The 11,614-nt window shown below is 38.1% G+C and overlaps 1 protein-coding gene and 1 long non-coding RNA gene across 3 annotated transcripts; both read right to left on the bottom strand.

Annotated features, from left to right (window-relative positions):
• Nucleotides 1-303: 303 nt before the first annotated feature.
• Nucleotides 304-10,856, bottom strand: LOC147833887 (uncharacterized). The gene is made up of 3 exons (XR_015507201.1): nt 8,022-10,856; nt 7,422-7,673; nt 304-2,816 (listed from the first exon to the last, which is right to left on the bottom strand). It is a non-coding gene; the product is annotated as an uncharacterized LOC147833887 (long non-coding RNA).
• LOC147833889 (lysine-specific demethylase 5B-B-like) lies at nt 2,819-6,266 on the bottom strand. Of its 2 annotated transcripts, XM_087281129.1 has the most exons (12): nt 5,987-6,266; nt 5,788-5,894; nt 5,525-5,693; nt 4,840-5,452; nt 4,617-4,735; nt 4,407-4,529; nt 4,163-4,228; nt 3,992-4,076; nt 3,804-3,903; nt 3,629-3,734; nt 3,453-3,523; nt 2,819-3,273 (listed from the first exon to the last, which is right to left on the bottom strand). In XM_087281129.1, the coding sequence occupies exons 1-8, from the start codon at nt 6,191-6,193 to the stop codon at nt 4,068-4,070; spliced, it is 1,413 nt and encodes a 470-aa protein (XP_087137255.1). In that variant the 5' UTR covers nt 6,194-6,266; the 3' UTR covers nt 2,819-3,273; nt 3,453-3,523; nt 3,629-3,734; nt 3,804-3,903; nt 3,992-4,067. The 2 variants fall into 2 exon arrangements, with proteins under 2 accessions (XP_087137255.1, XP_087137254.1); XM_087281128.1 differs by having other exon boundaries at nt 3,804-4,076.
• Nucleotides 10,857-11,614: the final 758 nt, after the last annotated feature.

Below are 11,614 nucleotides of genomic sequence, written 5' to 3'. Positions count from 1 at the left end.
TTCCCTGCCCTTTCCCTGAGTCAGTGTGTGACGTTACCGCTTGGGATTCCCCCAGCGGAGCGACACGCCCCCTATCCAGCGATTCCTTTTTCCAAGAAACACCCGCCCATAAGACTCCTAATAATCTATTAAATCCAGGCCAATTGGTTCCCAGAATTAGAGGGAGTTGGAGGTGCGGGTTATGAGCTACCTCTACTCTATGCTTTTTACCCCGAAATTGAATATCTATTGCCATTAGCGGGTAGTGAATTACATCCCCGTGCACACACCTTACCCTTACCATGCAGCTCGTATCCAATGCCAGGTCTTGAAGCAGGCTTTGGTGGATGTAGGTCTGGTTATACCCTGAATCCACCAAAGCTTGATATGTACCCCCTTTTATACTCTGTCTTTAGATCGTCTAGCCGGTGGCACTGGACCCACTCCGATGTATGGGAGGAGAGGCCGGTGATGAACTGTTCCAGTACCACGGCATCCACCAGCTGGACAGTGTTCCGGCCATCCTGCACCAGCCATCTCCGACACAACATTCCGAGTGGTCCTCTGGCGCCATTTTCTATAAGGTGAGGGTGGGCGGCAGATGTCAGAGCGGAGCTGCCATTGCCAACTCATTGGCATTTCATTGGCCCATTTACATACTCTTTCAGATGATTGGCTTTCTGAATAAAATCCCCATAATGGAAGTTTTTTCCACATAGCATTTCCGTTCCCCCCGTCGGAGAACGAGGGTTACTTAAGTAACCAGAGCGATTTGCAGCTGACAATCAATTCGGTGAGCAGGGAAGCCACACTCCTACAAAATAGGAGGGATTTGGATCCTAGTTTAATGTCAGGAAATTACAAAAAGAGACTTATTGGGCTCTATTTTGACGGTCCATGCGTAGAGCGCAAAACGCAGGGCATAAACGCTTTCAGGGCATGTCAGTTGCTAATTTACAGATGGCAAAATCCGCTTTGCGCTATGGCGCATGATCTAAAAGGGTTGAGTTTATTTTCTTAATGAGTTTTAGGTGTGTTTTGAGAATAAACCAATTAGAGTCTCATCTCCTATTCCCTTTAAGAGCCAGCTGCGTTGCGCCATAAGCGCATTCGCTAGTTACAGGACGTAAAGTAAGTCTAAGTGGAAAAACTGAGCATTTCACTGGCAAACAGTTAACAGTTAAAAGTTTTTTTTTAACAGAAAACTGTTAAACAGAGCATCTACTAAGTGAGAATGAGAGATAATGGATCACTTTCACTTTCGCTCTTGGATAGGGAAACCTTTACGCACAGACATCAATTAGTCTATAAATAATTAATTGCGTTTGTTAAGCACAAATATTCGTTTCAAAACTATTTCTAAATTCAGTTCTAATTTCCAGCAAACTAATAAATGAACAACAATAACGAAGTTTGTTCAAAAACCTGAGTTATATCCTAAAATACATGATGTGCCCCTTATGGTCTAAAATCTGACAGGTGGGCAAATCTAGGCTTGTTTTTAATAAAACAAATATAAATATGGATATAATAAATAATACTGCTAATTAGGGCTGTAACGATACACCAAACCCACGATTTGGTTCATATCAGGATTTTTGACCCACGATTTGGTTCGTATCACGATTTTTTTTTCGTGGGGGGTGGGAAAAAAAAGATTTTTAAAACTATTTTTTATGAAATACCATTTGAAAAATCTTTATAAACTGAACATCAAAGAACAATATTAACTATGCAAATTATTAACAATATGAATAGCCATATATAAAATAAATAATTAGCCAAAGCTATATCACTTCTGTTTTCTTTGTAACAAAATACTGTTGAAAAACCAAACAGAACTAAACTCCATTGTGTAGATGGTTCAAGCATGTTGAAAATTCTTTTTCAATCAAGTTCTTACATAAAAAAAGTAAATTAAATGGCTACTAGGGATGCTCATTTTGGTTAATTTTGCTAACCGACAACCACCGCTCATTAATCGATTATTAGCGGTTAACTGGTCAGATTACTATTAATTTTATATTTAACAAATTGACGTGTCTATTTTGTGTCTGACACATTAAATATTGCATTTTAAAATAGGGGCCTACTGATTTATTTTTAAATGCTAGCATATTAATAACGGAACAGAACAACAGAGCGTCTTCACGCACCTGCAGTGTTTAGCACAGAAGAGCAGAATAATCTAAATAAAATGAATAAAATAAATAGGACTGCCCTAAATTATTTTCACTTAAATAATACATTTTTATTACAAAACGAAAATACTGACTGATTCTTTTTAATAACCGGCATGGGTTGTTTTTTCCAATCATATGTTTTTTTATTCCGTCAAACAGGGGCGTTGCTAGGGTCAAAAGGGATAAGGGGCTTAGCCCCAAAGACCCCCCCCAACCCATATTATGAGCCATATCATGCCCCTTGTGTCACAATCTCGGTCTGATCACCGGTTCGATCTTTGTGTTACTCTTTCCCTTTCACTCGTATTGTTTTGATCACTCATACCCTGCTTTGTTTACCTCTCGCTTCCCCACCCATTTGCTCTATTACTTTCCATTAGTCTATCAAACTACTTTCACTCACCTGGTTTCCTTGATTTCTCCCCCTATTTATCCCTCCGTTGATCGTAGTTCTGTGTCAGATCGTAGTTTTTCCCCTTCCGGCATGTCTGGCGATCTCCTGGTCTAGTCCTGTTCCTTGTATATCCTGTGAGTTTTGTCATGTCTGATGTCATCCTGTTGATTTTTCCTAAAGTGTTTTTTTTTCTCCGTCTGCCTTCAAGCCTGTTCCCGTCTGTTTTTGTTTTGCCGCCCATCTGACTCCCCGTCTCTATCCTGCCGGTGTAGCAGTCGATTCTGTTCCCCTCGGAATGTCTGTTCCCCTTTACGCAATTAAACTACATGGTTTGCGTTGTTGCCGAGGCACCATACGTATGATCGCAAACAACGTACCCGTGAAGCACAACTGGATGTACGGGAAGCAGAGTGGTTCTTAAAGTTCGTATTTTTCGCGAACCTGAAAATTAAGTTTCTCAACGTAATCTAGAAGGTTTTTCCTTATTCCTTAAGCGGAATTTTATTTTAGACAGCATGTTTGCCATACACAGGTTTACATTTTAGAGACAAATTTATAGCAGGTATACCATAGCAATTTCCAAAGAGATAAACAAGAAAATAAACGTTTTTACATTTCATTTTTTTATTTACAGGAAAAGCATTTGTAGTCTGCTTCTGTTGCTGGATTATTAACGCAGGCCACGTGGAACCATCGCCCACATTGGTCACAGGAAATCTAAAAATAGAGAGGGGGTATTATTAATACATCTGCCTCATAATAAAAAGGGAAGCAACGTTGTAAGCAAAATGTTCGTGTTATTCAATCATATGCTATGATTAAAAAATAAATAAATAAAACTTGCTTACAATGCATTTAAAAAAAAAAAAAAAAAAAAAAAAGACAAATGTTGTTACCCAGAGAACATTCTCAGATTCATCAAATGTCTCTGCCTCCCCACAAAAGTGACACAGGTCACTTAGATCATCTATGAGATAAAATGAGCTGTTTAAATTTCTTTTGTGAATTTTAAGTAAGTTCTGAAAATGCATAAACGCACTGAAAATTAAGTTAAACACGAATAAAAACATACCAGATTGGTCAAGAAGTGTTGATGCAATCTCTAATCGGAGTCGTTTCACTTCTTGTGGTGCACTGCAGAAGTCAATTTCCTTCTCTTTAAGGATGTATTCTGCAAACTGGACAAAAACAAATATAAATAAACAATCCAAATTTTATTAATATTTCATATGGTCAATGACACATACCTTCAACGCAAACACACCACATGATGTTCCATCTTTTTGATGTGGGTGAGGCAGTGTTTCACACACCCAATGTGAAACTGGAAGTTTCTTCATAATTGCGCTGCAAAAGGGGTTTTTTTTTGTTTGTTTTTTTTTTCTGTCTGTCTGTCAGTTAACTTCCAATATCAGATTATGCCGAATTATAATACCTTGCCGTTTCCAAACACTTCTTTTTCTTCACCTCAGTCTCTCCAAGAGAATCAAGAAGAATAGCTTTCCTTTGGGCTATATAGCCTAGATTTAACAAAAAATAAAAATAAAAAAACTTGAGAATAGGGAAAGTTTCAAGAAGAGTCCGTTTTCAAATCAGAAGCATTTACCATCAAAAACCAGTGGTGACATTCATTGACAATACCCAACAATACATCATATTTTGCTGGGTCCACCTAAATATAAATGAACACAATATTAGACAACTATATAACTATATATAATTACACAACTTGCTAAAAGCATGCAAGATCCATTTTGTTATTAAATTTTACACATGGTCAGAAAGAATAAAAACTAAAATATTTATTAATAAAAACACACAAAAAAACAAAAAAAAAAACAAACACACACCTTGAATCGCTGAGGTTTTCCTTTCCACAGCTCAGACATTGTAAATGTGTTAAAAGCATAGGCTTTACGCTTAGATTTTTCATTGTGCTCCTTCACTTTCAAGGTAAGATAAGCATTTATTACCTTGTCAAACAATAAAAAAAAAATTAAAATAAAACATTAATAGAACATTACATAAAAGATTGACGTGACAATTTTTTTTATCTTTACCTCACTCTCCAACTCCATGCCAGGTCTGAGCCTTGAAATGTCAGAATAAAATAATTTATATGGTCCCACTTTGGACAGCAATACATGGCTTTCATTGCCTTTCCAAGCACTTTTGAGGTCTATAAACAAATAAAAAGCAGCACTTTAAAAAATATAGTTTCACACCTGAAAAATAGTTTTGCTTTTATTACAGCATTTGATTCTATAGTATATCAGCACTTACAGCCATGTTTTGCATCCTTGGAGTCAGCCTGTGCAAGCACTTCCACTGTAGTGGTGTGGGATGGAGGAGAGGAGAGACTGACAGTTAAGTTCAGTGGAGACAGGGAAGAGGAAGACTTGGGGGAGACACGGGGAGAAAGTTGTGGTGCATTTGGTGAGGATGGCGGTGATGGTTGGGGCTGCAGTTTTGTGATGGTGAGGTCTAAAGGTGTAGGTGAAGGATGCTGGTCTGGTCTTTGATTTTGTTGTGCAGCAAGGATCCTGTGGGGTACATGAGGTCCATCTACTTTAAATAACTTAAGGTGGTCTGTGCTTATTTTTGGGTAAATGTGACCTTTCTCATCCCTCAGATCAGCACTTTTTTCTTTGAGTTGGATGATTTCAAAAGGTCCTAGCCAGCTCCGCTCAAGCTTGCCACCTTTTCTCTGCTGGGACCTTATGTTTTTCCGTAGGACCTTTTGACCAACAGAGAACTGTGCTTGATTTTGCACTTTCTGTCTGCGCTCCTGTTTTTTTTTTACATTTTCCTTTACCATGTGGTCAATTTTCTCTTTTAGAGAAATGGCCCCTGACACGGTGTCCTCAGTTAATATATTTTCCACTGTGCTGTTAACCTTTTAGGAAATATAGCACTTAGAAATGATTTCACTTTGTCATTTAAACCAAATTAAAGACTGAACATATACCTCAAATGTCTCAGGCACCTCTGAAGGGTATCGGGCCTCAAAGCCGAACATCAGGAAAAATGGGGAGTACCTAGTTGTCAGCTGTGGCTTAGTTCTTAGACCAAACATCACTGCATCTAGGTACTCATCCCATTTTTCAGGTCGCTCCTCCACAAGTTTACACAAGGCTCTAGAGTAATAAAAAGGAGCAGGAAGGTATTAGTAAACAATTACAAGGAAGTACAATATTACATCAATATTGCATTCCCATAATGCCAACTTACTTCTGGATGGTCCCATTTAGTTTTTCCACAAGGCCGTTAGTTTGTGGATGGTATGGGGCACAGAGGCTTCGTTCCACACCGAGGAAGTCACAGAGGTCTTTGTTGATCTATTTGCAAAACGTATGTAAGGTTTGTATAATTCTGATTTGCACAAAACATTTATTCTTATTTTCTGAATGTAATTTGATAAGTTGCAAACCTGGTTCACAAACTCTCTGCCTTGGTCGGTTAGGATCCTCTTTGGTGCCCCAAACCTATAAAAAAAGTTAATGATACAGCGTGCAACAACTGCAGCTGATTTGTTGGGTATGGGATACGCCTCTGACCATTTGGTGTAATAATCGACAATGACACAAATGTATTCGTTGCCCTTGTCGGTTTTGGTCACTTTGCCCACCAGGTCCATACCCAACAGTTCTAGTGGCCTATCCACCTTAGGAAGGAAAAACAGCACAAATAAATGTGAATGCTGTGACACCTTGTATTTGAAAATGTGAACAAGCTTACATACACATATCGGAATATACTTTGGCTCCTGTTTTATGGATGGCCTACTAAACTGGCATTGAGCACACTGCAAAACCTGAAAATCAGAAATAAGCAAATGAGAAACAATCCATTAAGATCTCATAACAAGTTTGAAAGAAATTATTTAAATCTTACCCATTTATCAATATCCACCCCCATTCCAGGCCAGTAAAATCGGGCTGAAATGGCAAGTTTTGTTTTCTCCGTTCCACAGTGTGCTCCATGGGAGCTTGCATGAAAATCTTGAAAAATTTCATTTGCTTCATTTTCCCCAACAACCACTTGTTTTTTTAACTACACGCCATTTTTTTTTGAAAGGTGGTAAAGTTTTCCATCTATTCAAACAGCATTATTGTTATTTAATTCTTTTATGAATAAATATTTTAAAATCTTAACTCAAAAGTACTTTGCTTACCATCAATTTGGAAGTTGGAAGAACGCCTGCGTATAATATATTTTTGCTCCTTCTTTATACCAACAGGGTATGTGCCTTGCTGTTTATAGTTCATAATTTGTTCATACATTTTTGGATCCATTATTGTTGTTTGAGTCAGAGAGTAACCACAAGCAATACAAATTGGTGTGACTATCAAGTGACAATGTGGTATGGCCATGTTCCCAATTTATAGCTCCACTGATAATTAATTAATTGAATAATTAATTGTAAACAATTATTATATATATATATATATATATATATATATATATATATATATATATATATATATATATATATATATATATATATATGTATGTATGTACGCACGCGCACACAAACACTGGGGCACATACTGGGACACATGTGTCTAGAGGACTAACATAACTGTAGGCCTACATGCAATATTAAATTAGGGTGCATAAACTAAGACATTAAAAAAAAGCTAAAAATGCAAACAAGAACCACAGGTAATATGTAATGGAAGTGTAAGATTGATTTTATTGCGCTACTTTGACATTGCAAGACATACAAAGCATTGCCAACACTTTTGTCCCTTTTCGCTTTCCGTACATCCAGTTGTGTTTGGGTGTGTCCGCATACGCTGTTAGCGGATACGCTTCGTAGAGAGGGAACTGGAATTCCAGAAGGGAACAGAATCGACTGCTACACCGGCCCTCAACACTCTCTCGTCGGCTTCCAAGCCTCAGTCTTCCTCGTGGCCATTCTGTCCCAGTCAGCGGCGGCCGGATTCATCGCCCCCTGTCGGGTATCAGGGTATTGCACCCTCTTGAAGACTGTTCTTCTAACCTCTCCGGAGTAGTTTTATTTAATCGTTTTTGGAGACTTTATTTCTTAGTTTTGAGTCTTTTGTGAACTTTGGGCTTTTTTGCCACTCCATTACGGAGGAATTTTTAGTTTTCTTTTTGAAGATTGTTTTGTTGGCTAGTTTTTTGCCCCTTGAGTGTGTGGGCTTCAATAAACTTTGCTGAGACCTGCATCTGTGTCTGAACCATCTTCTCTCTCACTCAGACTCCTGACACCTTGAGCCTCCTATCTCCTCTCCTGATTTGTTGTTTCTGTTTGTTTTTTGAAAATAAACATTTCTGCATGTCTTCAAATCTGAAAATATGATTTATTTTATAGACCAAGTTGTTATCCAATGTGATACAAAGCTACACACATGTTTATTTGGACAGAGTGATTAACTGAGGTGTAGTGTTGTCAAGATACTGGAATTTCTAAATTCAATACCTCGCAAAATATTGACATTCAATGGGCTTTTTTTTTAAAAACAATTGTATCAAAAATAGAACAAAAAAATAAAGATTTAAATGCTAGAAATGTGTTTACTTCAAATTTCTTTAGAGGGAGATTTTTAGTTTTCCTCAAAATAGGTTGATGTGGGCATTGTAGCACTTTGAATGCATGTAATGCCTGTTTCATTCACACTTGAGCAGAAATTCCATATATGCCTCACAAAAGTTGTAGAATATTCCAGGAAAACCCTAATATTATGGATGAAGGAATCCAGCTATTGCAGGAGTTGAATGAAAATAAGATCTGAATAAACATAAAAAAAAGGCTTAAACTGATCACTGTCCACTTATGAAACGACTAATGCCTAGTTCACACTAGAGGATTTTAAGCCTGATTTGAGCCCGATTTGGAAGTTAGCGAGCTCGCCGACAGATCGGGCTGTGATCGGGAAGAAATCTGCGGGTGCTCGGCGCTCGCCGCTCTTTATGTGTGAACTACTGAGCAACACATCAACGAGGCTCGCTGACGCGTCGCCGACACCTCGCAGACGGAAATCCAGCATTCAGCATGCTAAATATTCCAGAGCAGTCGGCCGACTCAACCCCACGTGTGGTCAGATGTAGTGACGAGCTGCAGCCAATGAGAGAGCATATCAGCATGAGCCGCGTGCCTGTGTGTTTAGGAGCTCAGCAGAAACATCTGTGATTGGTCAGAATGGGCATCAGTGCACTCGCTTCATTCTGCGTTAGCACAGACATGAGATTAGGCTATATTAACAGTGGAGCTAGAATTCTGTAACTATTAGAATTACCATACTGCTCATTCTGATCGTTCTCATATAAAACGCCATATTGTCACAACATATTTACATTCAAAGCTATTATTGAGATATTAAAATTAAGCTTTGAATGTCTGGCATCATATTTAATCACACCATTACCCTAAAAATATAATATTTTTTTGGTAATACAGCCTATAAATATGTAGTTAAGATACTAAAACACTTAAAGGCTTGGCTTTCATTTTCACTTTCAAACAGGAGCTATTTAACAGCACAGAATATGCTGTTTTGAAAGATATCTGCAGTAAATTGATGTTTTTGCCATCAGAAAGTTTTGTTTATGTTAGCAGGAAGTTGCCAGGCAAGAAAATGCACACATATTTAAAGTCACAGTGAAAAGTATCAGACATGCATGCAGTCATTTTGACCAATATGGTAATTTAAGGCAGAAATGCTCAGTTTTTTACTGTTTTGTAATAAAAAAAAATAACAATGTCAGAAAGAAATACACTGATAGTTAGAAAACGGCAGGGTGTTATAAATATGTTAGTTTTATTTCAAAGAGTTATAAAATTACAAAAATTAAAAACTCTCTGTGTATCTATCCACTCAAACCTTGCAGATGAGTGATTAATCCACTGATAAATCAGCTGATTTGAAGATGTTTTTAAATGCTTTCTCCAAAGCTTGAAACGCTGTCAGTGATGTCATCAGCACACAAGCAGCCAATAGTGTTCAGCTTTTTTCTGACGACTCCTCCCTCAAATTTTCATTGGCTGTGGTTTGGTAGCTTGAATGAGCTGATGGGGAATGAGATGTTGTCAGATCATGTGGTGTGTGACCCCCCTCTTGTGGATCGTTCACGGAGTGTTGCGTAGTGTGAACACCACAGAGATCAAAAGACACAAAGTCAAGTCATGTAGTGTGAACAGCACAGTGATCTGCTGATGTTTAAAATCCTGTAGTGTGAACTAGGCTTAAATCAGCTGGGTATTGATTGGGCAAAAGTGTTGCTGTCTGTGTTGTTACAATTGTAATATTTAATACTATTGTGATATTCAAGATTTGTACATTCATACAGCTCCGGAAAACTTAAAACAGCGATTAGACCTTCAGAGCGGCATTAATGCGTCCTGAAGTAAAGCAAAACGGCTATAAACTCCAGCAAGATATAGTGATTATATGCAGAGCCATATACCTTTTATCTATAAATAAAGTATATCTACAGAAACTGTGTTTATCTTAACTGAAAGCTTCGTCATGTTTCCTGGCCTCACGCATCGCACACCTATCAGTCAGCACTCCCAAAGGGTCAAACAGAAAGCGCACAGCAAGGTTACAGAAAAGTTTGCGCTGTTATAATTCATTTACCTTTTGGCTACTGTTTCTCACTAAGGTAACTGAGGCTTAATGTCTGTGGTGCAAACCACAAATCAAGTAAACATTACACAAATAAACAACTTATTTCTCTCAAGAAAACCAAACTTGTTTGATTTAAGGGAGTTGAAAATTCTACAGAAACACCATCATGTCAACATTGCATTGAAAAAACGTGACAACTTTCCTTACTCTGCAGAGGAGTCGGGACATCTGGTGAACGCCCATCCCTCTCTGCGCAGCCACATTAACAGTGTGAGCAAAGCATATGCGGTGAAAATCCGGCCGCTTTGACAGCATTGGCAATGTTTCTGCCGTTGTCTGTTGTCAAGCGGGGTTAAGTTGGTTTTGTTTTTGATATTCCTGACACATTCAGACGGTCCCTTACTAAGAGCTCCGTGCAAGCTCTCCCGGCTAAACGCATATTGCGAGGGCTTAAACGGAGCAGTGCTCGTAATGTCGAATGGAAAAAAGTGTTTTCTCACGTTCTTCTTCAACTAGCTTAACTTTTGCAGGCAGCATGAATGACGTTATTGGAAAGGTAGTCACGGGGTGTGTCGCGATTCTCCCTTATTTGCCTACACAGGATCATAGATCGGAGTGTCGCAATTTCGGTTTCATATCGTGTATCGTTACAGCCCTACTGCTAATAATAATAACATTGTACAAAAGCAAAGTGAATGAACTGAAAAAGCCTCCCGAGATGAGGAAGACATAAAAGCAGTGATTTTTCATATTTATGTAGGCTAGAAAATAATATGTGTTGTAATATTTTAATCCTTTATATTTATATCCTATATCTATTCTCATTATATCCTATATATATATTAACATTTAAAATTTTTCATATGTAAAGATATTTGCCTATTTCTCTCTTGTGCATATTAAGCAGTGTGTAAGTGAGGCGCAACTCTGTGCCGGAGTTTAGACCGGGTTTGTTTTGGTCTAATGAAAAATCTATTTTAGTTTTTTTAAAATAGCAACGCACCAGCCGTGCGCCTCAGAACGCCTTCCTTTTTAGACCAGAACGCCTATGGGTGCACATATGAGCGCTAATGCATTTGCTATTTAAACAGTGTAGCGCAACGCCTCAAAACGACTCTTGCGCCAAGCTGAAACTAGCTACACATTGCGCCAGGTGTATGATAGGGCCCATTTTCTTAATATATCCCCGGTATGAGAGTGGACACTACACCTACACAGAATTCTGTCCAAACAGATTAAAAAAAAGATGATTTTCATCATAGGTGCTGAAGGAATAAAATTACAGTGTAATGCTTCTTTTGAATTATATATATGTGCTCATGCTTATTTTGCATACGTATATGTGTTTGCTTGAACCATGATAATCTAATGAGTCCACGCAATGATATGAAGAGACATTCTGTTTGACCTTAGAACGAGACAGGAACTTTCCACCCCTATAATGTCAAATAACTAAATCT

The sequence above is a fragment of the Danio rerio genome, chromosome 14 (genome assembly GCF_052040795.2).
Source record: "Danio rerio strain M-AB ecotype USA chromosome 14, GRCz13ab, whole genome shotgun sequence".
Classification (NCBI taxonomy): domain Eukaryota; kingdom Metazoa; phylum Chordata; class Actinopteri; order Cypriniformes; family Danionidae; genus Danio; species Danio rerio.
Note: the sequence above shows the minus strand (reverse complement) of the source record. Positions and strands in the feature narration are given on the sequence as shown.

What these genes read in the sequence shown, in the direction of transcription:
- LOC147833889 (XM_087281128.1), bottom strand. Translation starts at nt 6,193, where the DNA reads ATGGACCTGGTGGGCAAAGTGACCAAAACCGACAAGGGCAACGAATAC. An exon ending in GCAGAGAGTTTGTGAACCAG is followed by an intron (nt 5,895 to 5,986) that starts GTTTGCAACTTA and finishes TTTTGCAAATAG; the next exon opens with ATCAACAAAGACCTCTGTGA. An exon ending in CAAGGATGCAAAACATGGCT is followed by an intron (nt 4,736 to 4,839) that starts GTAAGTGCTGAT and finishes ATTTGTTTATAG; the next exon opens with ACCTCAAAAGTGCTTGGAAA.